Raw genomic sequence first — 12,477 nt, 5'->3', positions numbered from 1 at the left:
CGTTGGGCCAACCCTGTATATACAAGTTGATATTTCTCAGAAACTGAATAGAAAAATAAAACTATACCTACCCGTTGACTGAATTATATAAATTAAGGCCTCCACTGTATTCTACATAAGGAAGATATCTACTGAGATGTATTGGAAAATTTGATGAGATGTCAAATTCTTGATAAGCTACATTGGCTGGAAATTCTGGAATAAAAAGAAAAGAACTATTTTTGTACACAAAGACACCGTATATATGAGGGAGTGCTGAAAAGTTCCTGGTTTAAGGTAAAAAAAAATACAGGAGGATCAGTCAATTATGATTTTATCTAACATATTCCCCTTCTCAGATTCACATAATTATTGCAGAGGTCCTTCAGTTTTTCTAAGTCCTGTAAAAGAACTCGGAAGATTGGGTCTCCAACTAGACCTTTTTGTGACACTCTTAACCACTAGGAGCTTTTCAGCACCCCAATCCTTGTATGTAAAACGTTAGTGTTATTGAAGAATTTAGCAATGCAGATTGAACATTAACTATCAATAATGATTTCAAATTTTGGCAGAACACCAGTAATTTTTTTGGTGGAGGGGTAAGTTGATTATATCAGTTGCAGTGCTTCATCTGGTACTTTATTTTATCAACTCCCAGAAGGATGAAACACGAAGCCAATCTGAGCACAATTTGCATTCAGAACTTAAAAAGTCGAAAGAAATGCTGCTAAACATTTTGTCTGGTGTGCTAACAATTCTGCCAGCTTGCTGCCTTTCTATCAATATTCTTTAATTCTTTTACTTGTTTCAGTCATTTGACTGTGGCCATGCTGGGGCACTGCCTTTAGTCAAACAAATCTACCCCAGGACTTATTCTTTGTAAGTCTAGTACTTATTCTGTTGGTCTCTTTTGCTGAACTGCTAAGTTATGGGGATGTAAACACACCAACATCTGGTTGGGGAACAAGCACAGACAAACACACAAAATATATACATACAACGGACTTTAAGTTTCCGTCTACCAAATCTACTCAAGGCTTTGGTTGGCCTGAGGCTATACTAGAAGACACTTGCCCAAGGTGCCATGCAGTGGGACTGAACTGAGAACCATGTGGTTGGGAAGCAAGCTTCTTATTTCTTTACTCCCCACAAGGGGCTACATACAGGGGAGAAAAACAAGGACAGACAAATGGATTAGGTCGATTACATCGACCCCAGTGCGTAACTGGTACTTATTTAATCAACCCCGAAAGGATGAAAGGCAAAGTTGACCTCGGCAGAATTTGAACTCAGAACGTAGCGGCAGATGAAATACCATTAAGCATTTCACCTGGCGTGCAAACATTTCTGCCAGCTTGCCATAGTTGTGTGGTAAGCTTCTTACCACACAACCACACATGCCAGCCTCGTCTGGCACCTGTGTCGGTGGCACATAAAAACACCATCTGAGCGTGGCCGTCTGCCAGCCTCGTCCGGCACCTGTGTCGGTGGCACATAAAAACATCATCCGAGCGTGGCCATCTGCCAGCCTCGCCTGGCACCTGTGTCGGTGGCACATAAAATCACCCACTACACTCTTGGAGTGGTTGGCGTTAGGAAGGGCATCCAGCTGTAGAAACACTGCCAGATCTGACTGGCCTGGTGCAGCCTTCGAGCTTGCCAGACCCCAGTTGAACCGTCCAACCCATGCTAGCATGGAAAGCAGACGTTAAACGATGATGATGATGATGATGATATATACATATATATAAGATGAGGGATGCTGAAAGGTTCCTGGCTTAGAGTGGGATAAGAAGCTTGCTTCCCAACCACATGGTTCTGGGTTCAGTCCCACTGCATAGTACGTTGGGCATGTGTCTTCTACTATAGCCTCAGACTGACCAAAGTCTTGTGAGTGGATATGGTAGATGGAAACTGAAATAAGCTGGTGTGGATGTGTGTGTACATTACATCAGAACAGACATGGGAATCCAACAGTCCTCAAGTTTGTGAGATCCTCTGAAGTGCCTTCTAACTCATGGCAGGATAAAATATGAATGCTAAATGGATATGTATGTGTGTGTGTGTGTGTGTTGTATATATATATATATATACCTTGGTGTTAGGAAGGGCATCCAGCTGTAGAAACATTGCCAGATCAGACTGGGCCTGGTGCAGCCTTCTGGCTTCCCAGACCCCAGTTGAACTGTCCAACCCATGCTAGCATGGAAAGCAGATGCTAAACGATGATGATGATACACATACACATATATACATATGTTTATGTGTAAGTCTCCATGTTTTTCTTTACATTGACACCTCTTGAAAAACAGTGTTCTATTTCAATTATACATAACTTAAAATGGTGGTGGGGGGAAGATATTATTAACAAATACACCTTAACACTCTACTCCAGCATGGCTGCACTTCAATGATTGAAACAATAAATGAATAAATAAAAGCATAAAAATGCTAGCTAAACAGTATTTACCTGGAGTTTGGTTATTCACATACTGACCAACGGCTAGTGGATTTACTGGCCATGTTGACATCCAGGTTGCATCTGCTGTCCAGTAAGGAAACCGACGATCACGGTGAGTGCAAGACCTACAACAAACCAATGAAATTAGTTTATAAGCAATTTTAATTATTAACTAATGAGACAATCTCCATCTCTATACACATCAGTTAATGATCTTGTTTTCCCATGCTCCTATAGGCTAATTTGTTCTTCAACTCTAAATTCAAATTGTAGTTGTTTTAACATTCATTTTGTTTTCCAAGCTGATATGAGTCAGACATTTGTTGAAGCAGATTTTTTACTGCTGGATGCTATTCCTGTCACCAACTCTTATCTGTTTCCTGACTAAGGTAATATTTCCCTCAGTCCTTTAAACAACGACCAGCTCAATGGCCAGACATATTTTTGTGGGAGACTGTAAACATCTGGCCTCTCACACTAACCGTACACAATATCATTCTAAAAATAAGAAATCACACCATTGAAATCTCAAAACTATAAGATAATGCATGCTGAGACCCCCTTTGGTCATGACTGACCGTGGGATTGCACCTAGAAAGTTACCCTCCCAGGCACAAGTCTGGGCAAGGTTGTTTATGGAAGACCAGCAGTCGCCTATGCATACCAACCTCCCCTCTCTATGCCACTAGTGTTATCCAAGGGAAACGCAAAGGCCAATACAGCTTGGCACCTGTGATGTTTCAATTCATTTCCACAATTGAGTGAGCTGGAGCAATTTGAAATAAAGTGTTTTGCTCAAGAACACAACATGCAGCCCGGTCCAGGATTCAAACTCACAACCTCACGATCGTAAGCTCGACGCTCTAACCACTGAACCATGCACCTTCACAAGATAATGCATAATTAATTCAAAACAATGTGAATTAATAAGCATTACTTTTGAAGGCACATGGCTTAGTAGTTAGGGTACTGGACTCACAATCATAAGATTGCGGTTTCAATTCCTGGACCAGGTGATGCATTGTGTTCTTGAGTAAAACACTTCACATTGCTCCAGTCCACAGAAATGAGTACCACTAGTGGAGGTGCACCATTTAGTGGGTAGTGTGTTGGGTTCATGACTGTAGGATTGTGGTTTCGATTCCTGGACCAGGCAATGCATTGTGTTCTTGAGCAAAACACTTCACAATGCTCCAGTCCACTCAGCTATAGAAATGAGTTTAGCCTGGAGAGGGATGGGCTCTGCCAGGCTTCCTCGCTCTAGATACACTGAATGACTGCAGTGCCCCAATGGCTCCTAAGGCGTTAAGGGACTTGTCAACATTTGACAGGGTAGTCAGAAAGCTAAAGTGTTCAAATAGGAAGTTTTTATTGTAGGATTAAGGGTGGTTTCAGAAAGGTTGGTAATGAAAGGGTTAAAGCATACAATGATATAAAATTATAAGAAAAATAATGATACACATGTACAGCTTAACTGTTTTTATAACATAACAATCCTGATAAGAAATGAAATGTCCAGTAAGCAAGTAAGGGCTGTAGACAACACTTACTTGAATATTATTTTTGATAATCCTCGGTCATTACCATCGATGTGTATTTGGTCAGCGCAGCGGAAAATGAATTGGTTTTTAAGACTTTGAAAGAAGAGTGGATCATGAACTCTGTAAACTGTGCCTGTGTTTAAAATAAATTAAGATTCAGTAAAAATTTGGTAAACATAACTGAGGTAGTATCGAAGTTAAACAGCCATCTATGTTTGCTGCTTGATATTTGTACACTGTTGATAGGTCAGTTACTGTGGTATTTATCCTGAGATAACATCTCTTATGGAAAATAGGTGCAGGCGTGGTTGTGTGGTAAGAAGCTTGCTTCCCAACCACATGGTTCTGGGTTCAGTCCCATTGCGTGGCATCTTGTCTTCTACTATAGACTTGGGATAACCAAAGTCTTGTGAGTTGATTTGATAGATGGAAACTGAAAGAAGTCCATCATATATATATATATATATATATATATATTCATGTGTTTATGTCTCTTTGTCTGTGTTTGTTCCACCATCATTGCTTGACAACTGGGGTCAAATTGTTTAACAAAAAACTCTTCAAGGTGGAGTTCCAGCATGGTCGCAGTCAAATAACTAAAACAAATAAAAGAATACTGTGCCTAAAACACACATCTCCCCCTGATATTTATTGGTTTTAACACAGTATGTCCATAAGAGATGCTATTTCAGGACAGCTACCACAGTAACTGGCCTATCAGCTGTGTATATACATTAGGTATGATACATAGGTAGCTCTTTTAAACATTCAGTAATAACAATAATACATAAAGAGTGAATCCTGGAAACCTCTAGAAGTATTCATCCATGCTTGGGCTAGCAGCATTGTTGTGGTGAGCTAATTTAGATCTAGCTGCAAATTATTTAGGATTGCTGATTAGTTCCAGGTGAATACTGATTGAGCAGGTCTATGAACAAAATCATTCCAGCTGTGACTATCATGTTTTTTTTCTTTGGTGGTGGTGGGGGATGTCTCTAGGATAAATGAGCATCACCATTATGTAAGCTTGGTTGTGCATTTCCAGTCATCCATGAAAAGGAGGTTTAGCTATGAGAAAATGTTACCTTATTTGGAAACAGGTGAGGGCTGGTGACAGCAGGAACTTCTAGCTGTAGAAAATCTGTCACAACAAATTCTCTTTGATCCATGCAAGCATAGAAAAGAAGGTGGGGAGTTGGCAGAAATGCTTAGCGGTATTTCATCTGCCGCTACGTTCTGAGTTCAAATTCCGCCAAGGTCGACTTTGCCTTTCATCCTTTCGAGGTCAATAAATTAAGTACCAGTTACGCACTGGGGTCGATGTAATCGATCTAATCCCTTTGTCTGTCCTTGTTTGTCCTCTCTGTGTTTAGCCCCTTATGGGTAGTAAAGAAATGGGTATTTCGTCTGCCATTACGTTCTGAGTTCAAATTCCGCCGAGGTCAACTTTGCCGTTCATCCTTTTGAGGTCAATAAATTAAGTACCAGTTACGAACTGGGGTCGATATAATCGACTTAATCCGTTTGTCTGTCCTTGTTTGTCCTCTCTGTGTTTAGCCCCTTGTGGGCAATAAAGAAATAAGAGGACATTAAGACGACGATGATGATGATGGTGGTGGTGGTGGTGATGATGATGATGATGATGATGATTTTTCTAAAATGTTTTAATTAAACTTACCAGGATAAAGACAAACAAACGTGTTGGCTGGTATTGAACCTTTTGTGACAAATATGCCACCACCAGCTTCAGATAAACTACTGGATTTTCTCTCAAGGGTAAAGCCTAGAATTTCATGGCTGAGTGCTAAGCTATCCAAATGAATATCTGCATTTGTTGAGAATGGATTTCTGCTTAGAAAGTTTGTGGTTTTACAAAAATCTTCACAATTTCTAAATGTCTCTTTAGCTGTTTCATATCTGTATAAAGATTCGCAAAAACGCAACAGATCTTCACGTATAAAGGAATCTGGAATGAGTTTATCTGATTGAGGACTTTCTACATGTCGCTTAGTTCTGAAAAAAAAAAAAAATTAAAAGCTAATTAACAAATTGTGTCTATGAGTGAGTGATTTAATCCACAATGAAAATAATAAAATAGTGAAGATGAACTGCCCTTACTAAAGAGGAGCTATCCACCACAAAAGAATTGATATCCTAAAACCAAAGTGCTACATAAAAAGTACACAATATCCTCTGTGAAGTGGTTGGCATAAGGAAGGGGATCTATCTAGAAGCCAAACCAAAGCAGACTATGGAACCTGGTGTGTCCCTTGACCTTGCCAGTTCCTGTCAAGCCAGCCAACCTGTGACAGCATAGAAAACAGGCATTAAGTGATGATGATGATGATGATGAAGAGGATGATGATGATGATGATAAAGAGCTTCTTACAATGCAAAAAGAAAAGAGTTTAATAGCCTTTATATTTTTTAGGCAAAAAGTTTCATTCTCAGAAATAAGCATCATCATCATCGTTTAACGTCTGTTTTCTGCGCTAGCATGGGTTGGACGGTTCGACCGGAGTCTGGGAAGCCAGGGGCTGCACCAGGCTCCAGTCTGATCTGGCAGTGTTTCTACAGCTGGATGCCCTTCCTAACACCAACCACTCCGCGAGTGTAGTGGGTGCTTTTTACGTGCCAGGGGAGTCTGGCATTGGCCACGATCGGTTGGTGCTTTTAACGTGTCACCGGCACAGAAACCAGTCAAGGCGGCGCCGGCATCGGCTACGTTCGGATGGTGCTTTTTATGTGCCACTGGCACAGGTATCACAACTACTATTTCCATTGATATTTATTTCGATGTTCATGTACTTGACTCAATAGGTCTCCTCAAGCACAGCGGGATGTTCTGGTATCCAAGGTACTTTGAATGGGCAGGGGCTATGCGGGACTAAAAAAATCAGTTATTTAAGAAAGGGATTAGGACATGGCTAGCCTTGACAAGAATGTTCACGGGAAAGTTTAATAACATCTAGAGCAGCAAAAGTGTCCCAAATAAGTTAAAAACAAAGCTAGTGCAAGTGCTCTATAAACTGTGCCTGTGTTTAAAATAAATTAAGATTCAGTAAAACTTTGGTAAATATAACTGAGGTAGCATTGAAGTTAAGCAGCCATCCAATGGTCTTTGTAAGAGACCCGTAACATTCTCCTATTCACCCACATTTCAAACACATTATGTTCTCTTCAAATTTGTCAGAGTCCATGCTTTGTGACCATAAATATCCTATTGGCCAAATCTCTGAGGAATCTAATCTGCTAAGACCTGTTCTTAATACTTAGTCTTTCAGAATGTAAACTTAACTCGCAAAATTTTTAGAGAACAAGGAACTGTTATGTGGTTGCTTGATCTGCTAGAAAAATAGCTAAATCTCCCTCTAATCACACCCTACAGTCTGAAAACAAAACAAAAAAAAACATTAGATATAATCTGGGGAACACTACACCTAGAAAAAGCAAAAGGACAATAGTCATAGCTAGAACGTCTGTAATTATATATCTGCCAAATCAAGGGGTTCGAAGCCAAACAACTCAGTAATTTTTCTCATATAACCAATCAAAGAGACCTCTATTTGGTTGTTCAAGGTGCCAGAAATAGCAGCCAAATTGCTCTCAAATCATAATCTGCTGTTTTGGAATGGGAAACAGAAGGAAACATTGAACAATGTATCATTAATGTAAAAACAAGGATGGCCTGATAAAGGTTAACTGGAAACTAAACAAAATTTTTGAAGTCTCTCTCTCTCTCTACACACACACACACATTTTTGTGTATAACAAACACATCCTCTGATTTTAATATCCATTTTACCAAACTTGCATGTATCAGACAAAATTTTTGAAGATACCTGTACATATTTACATAATGCCTAGTGAATCTCTCTCTTTCTCTACATACACAGATGTATAATAGACACATTTATACTATGCCTAATTAGTTTCTCTCTCTCTCTCTCTCTGGACACAAACACACAGGTATAATAGACACAGTTATATAAAGTCTAGTTAGTTAAGCATTTATAAGCTTGTATTAACAATGTGTATGAAACAACATTATTCTTGAGAAAAAATACAAATTATATAGATTTTATTGTTGTTGGCAACTTAACCTGTTTTTGCATCTAGACGAAGCCAACTCCATGTATGATAATAAAAACATCACTAATGCTATAAAATCTCATTTATAGACAGTAGTCTATAAATTTGTGCCCAAGTAAGAAATTATTATGCATCATAACTAATGTATTTTTGTTTGCAGCCAAACTGGTTGAGAAAGACAGACATGACAGGGGAAAGGGAATGAGTGGCAGTCCAAAATATTTAATGGAGGTGAGGGAAAATTAAAGAATAACATTGAGCTGTAGTGAGAGGTTTTTCAATGGCTGGCGTAGCAGTGAAACTACAAGTTTTTGTATATATTTTTACGGTTCTTTTCGCTTTGACCGACAGATTTTTAAAATAATTTCTTTGTAACTAAACACTTTTAAACTTCGTATACGGGTAGAATGTGTTTATAAAACATCATTTTCTCTTGGCTTTCTTGAGAAAATTCTGTAGTTTGTAAGCTATTTCTTGTTTATTTTCTTGCATTTCAGCAATTTCAACCAATCAATGACGCCTATTGAGGTGAATTCAAAAGCGAAAAGATCCAAAAATTAAAATTGGCTTAAGATCAACAAGTGTGCGCTCAAGTCACTTGCAAAAATTTTCACAACCCACGCTAACACATGCCCCACTCCAATTTTCCCATGCCCCATCGGTGGGGTATATACTGTTCTAAAGTAATGCACTCTGTTAAGTGGTTGGCATTAAGAAGGGCATCCAGTCATAGAAACCATGCCATAACAGACAATTGGAGTCTGAACAGCTCTGTGTCAAACCATCCAACCCATGCAAGTGTGGCAAGCAGATGTTAATGTGTGTGTGTGCAAATTTCCATAATCTAAAATCAACATGTGATATGTTTGGTCTACAGTTCATTTTCTTATTTTCCCTTTTTTTTTCTTTACTTTTGAATATAAACTATAAAATTAAGTAAAAATGGATCTTTTCGGTTTGAACGGCAGTTTTTTAAAATAATTTCCACGTAACTAAACACTTTTAAACTTAGTATACTGGTAGAATGTGTTCATAAAACATCTTTTTCTCTTGGGATCTTTTTGGTTTGAACGGCAGTTTTTTCTAGTGGTGTCATATGAAATTGTCACCCATAATTATGACCCTAGTATCGATCTATTGCATTTCAATCTGTTTTAGGGTTAGGGTTAGGAGTAGGGGAAGGGTATCTTTTTTTTTTCACTAATGTAAATAAACCCAATCTGTTTCTTAAATGAGGGACATATTCATACGGCACAGAATGTCTTTTACCTCAATAGATGTCAATGATTGGTTGAAATTGCAGAAATTGAAAAAAAAACCCAACAAATATCTTACAAACTATAGAATTTTCTCAATAAGGCCAAGAGAAGGATCTTTTCGCTTTGACCGACAGATTTTAAAAATAATTTCTTTGTTTAGTTACGTGGAAATTATTTTAAAAAACTGCCGTTCAAACCGAAAAGATACAAAATTTCGAAAAAAAGTTTAAAACGGAGGGGGTAAATTTCAAAATGCCGAATTTTGCCAATTTTTTTGCAGATTCGTATCCCGAAAACGGGGTTTTGTGTAGAAAAAAAATATTTTAAAAAGGTGTGTGTGTGTGGGGGGAGTACAAAATGAAGTCTTGCCAAAAAAATGTCTAAAAAAGTGAAAAACTGGGGGTGGGGGTTGAATTAAAATTTTGAAATGCCGATTTTTTTGCAGATTCAGAACCTCCATAGTCGAAAAGGTGGCTTTCTGTTGAGAAAAAAAAAACCTAAAGGCGGGCGCGGTCAATGTTCTTTACCTCCGCCAGGAAAGTGGGTTAAACTAAAGCGTTAAACCCGGTAAAAAAAAAACAAAAAAAATTTGTGTAATAGGTGTAAAACAACTTCCTCTAAACGAATGTGAAAAAAAAAATGCGCGCACGCGAAAGGGGAGTAGGGGAGAGGCCTCGGAAAATTCACATTGGGAATTTCCGAAAGCGTCTGAAGGGCTGACCCGGGCACCAAAACAAAAAAAAAATAGTGTGATATGTGTAAAACAACTTGCTCTAAACGAATATGACAAAAAAAATGCGCACTCGCGAAAGGGGTGTGGGGGAGAGGCCTCGGAAAATTTACATCGGGAATGTAAGTTTTACACGTATCACACAAATTTTTTTTTGTTTTTTTTGACCAGGTTTAACGCTTTAGTTTATCCAGAAAGTGTTACTTATGTACATATTCAACAATTTTATTGACTTTGTTTATCCTCAGCCGTCGAACATATGTAAAAACACACACAAAAGTCAGCAGGGGACCACGTGGTGTCATGATAGCGTAATTCAAAAGTCATTCATAAATATTCCACGTTATTATCTAAATCGTAGGTTAACATGTAAACAGAACCGTCACGTGGCTGAAGTCATCGCTGTCATCTATGCTGCACGCACCAGACCGCCAGAGCAAGTGCATAACTATACCTTGTTCAATACCACAGATGCATGTAGGTGCAATCGATCGTTCATTTTGTCACAATAGGGTTCAAAGGTCAGACGATGTGAATTTTCCGAGTCTTCTCCCTGACCCTCCGTTCGCGAGCGCGGTTTCTTTTTCCATATTCGTTTAGAACAAGTTGTTTTACATTTATTACACTATTTTTGTTTTTGTTTTTGGCTGTGTTGTGACGACTCGGAACATTCACGATGTGAACTTTCCGAGTCCTCTCTCCCACCCACCCCGTTCGCGAACGCGCATTTTTTTTTTTCATATTCGTTTAGTCAATAACTTTCTCACTGTTGATTTAATCCTTAATGAATCTTCGTAATATGTTCTCGAAGGAGATATTCAGATTCTTTGGTTAAGAACGGTTTAGAAAAAGTTGATAATTAGTTATAATATTGAAAAAGACAAAAAAAAAATAATAATAAAAGGGTATGTTCGGAGCATGCGCACATACAGCTCTAATTTTTCGTCATTTCAGTTATTATACTGCGGCAATGCTGGGGCACCACCTTGAAGGGTTTAGTCGAGTAGATCAACCCACAGTGTTTATTTTTTTAAAACTGATACTTATTCTATCGGCCTTTTTCGCCGAACCGCCGAGTTATAGGGACGTAAACAAACCAACACCGGCTGTGAAGCGGTGGTTGGGTACACACACATACATATATGTAGGTATACGACAGGCTTCTTTCAGGTTTCATCTACCAAATTCATTCATGACGACTTTGGTCAGCCCACGGCTATAGTCGAAGAAACTTGCCCAAGGTACCATGCAGTGGAACTGAACCTGAAACCATGTGGTTGGGAAGCAAGCTTCTTACTGCATAGCCACGCTTGCACATATTCATTTTTTCTTTTTTAAAGAAAATTTATTTCTCCAGATTTACATGTTTTAAAAGTCGCAAATAAAAATTCATTAACAGAAAACATCTTTCATAATTTTAATATTCTCTTTTAAGTTTCGTTTCCCTGGGAAACACTTTTTAACTTTAATGGGGTCCAGGAATCGAAGAAGCGCTTATGACTTTTATGTTTATAAGAGGAACTATAGAAGACAGGACTGAGAATTTTGGAAAAAAGTAGTAGCTTAGAGATTTATTATTGCTAGTATTAGAAAAGTTTTCAAATAAAAAAAGTTACCTATTAGTCCAGTTGAAAGCTAACCATGGAGTAAATCGGTGCCTGTACTGTCGCCATCTCTTTATCCAAGAACTCATGAGGGCCATTTTATAAAAATGTATATCAAAGGCAACTGCATTTACTCATAATGAGGCCCAAAATATTTTATTCATATTTGTTTTTCTTTCCCAACGACTTTTGTGAAATATTTTTTTATGAATTACAAATATTCTAAATATATTTCCGCTGCATTTTCGATTCCCTTGGTCCACTTGCAGTTTTCATTGTTACCTGCCCTTGAGAGAAATGTCATTCGCTTGTAAAGGGTATTGTCATTTATTGTGTACTGTCTGAAAGCAAATGGGATGGAGTTCTGATCGAAGCACACCATATAACCCCTCATAACTGTTACAGGAAGAGGTTCTCTGAGGAGGCTCTTACATTAGCAGTTCAGAAAAGACAGAGGGGTAAAGTCGCTCTGCGGGTGCAGCACATTTTAAAGCCTATGAGGAAAGAGAGAGAGAGCTGTAACTAGTCGCTGGATCTGCTAGAAATAGCAGTATAAATCTCGCTCAGATCACACCCCACACCGTCTTAGAAAAAAGGACAGGCGTTGGAAAATGTCCTAGTTTCATTGTATCTAAAAAGAAAGAAAACCAACAACAAAAGACGGGTTGGTTACAAAGGGATCACCTTGGTCATAGGACTTTTGAATAGGACCTGACCTATGGCTAAACAGCAACAAGTTTCTATAAGGAACTGTCGTGCTCTTTCCTTAGGCTCCTATATCTTAGAGTTTGTTGGATGAGACTTTTAAGAT

At 38.5% G+C, this 12,477-nt stretch overlaps 2 protein-coding genes across 3 annotated transcripts in view; one reads left to right on the top strand and one right to left on the bottom strand.

Moving 5' to 3' along the window:
• Positions 1-12,477, bottom strand: part of LOC115215104 (SET domain-containing protein 9-like) — a 17,452-nt gene extending 4,975 nt beyond the window's left edge. The window contains exons 1-6 of one of the 2 annotated variants that reach the window (XM_036505568.1): positions 11,872-12,477; positions 11,679-11,767; positions 5,660-5,994; positions 3,991-4,114; positions 2,450-2,565; positions 72-195 (exon numbers count right to left, since the gene is read on the bottom strand). In XM_036505568.1, coding sequence (XP_036361461.1) covers positions 72-195; positions 2,450-2,565; positions 3,991-4,114; positions 5,660-5,994; positions 11,679-11,764 — 785 coding nt within the window. In that variant the 5' untranslated portion in view covers positions 11,765-11,767; positions 11,872-12,477. Of the gene's footprint in view, positions 1-71; positions 196-2,449; positions 2,566-3,990; positions 4,115-5,659; positions 5,995-8,084; positions 8,238-11,678; positions 11,768-11,871 lie in introns of those variants that run through there. The other variant, XM_036505569.1, reaches the window with a different exon arrangement.
• Positions 10,427-12,477, top strand: part of LOC115215046 (translation initiation factor eIF-2B subunit beta) — a 29,754-nt gene continuing 27,703 nt past the window's right edge. The window contains exon 1 of the mRNA XM_036505567.1: positions 10,427-10,539. The gene's annotated coding sequence lies outside the window, so the exon portion shown is untranslated. The remainder of the gene's footprint in view (positions 10,540-12,477) is intronic.

Source organism: Octopus sinensis, linkage group LG8, assembly GCF_006345805.1.
Source record: "Octopus sinensis linkage group LG8, ASM634580v1, whole genome shotgun sequence".
Classification (NCBI taxonomy): Eukaryota; Metazoa; Mollusca; class Cephalopoda; order Octopoda; family Octopodidae; genus Octopus; species Octopus sinensis.
Note: the sequence above shows the minus strand (reverse complement) of the source record. Positions and strands in the feature narration are given on the sequence as shown.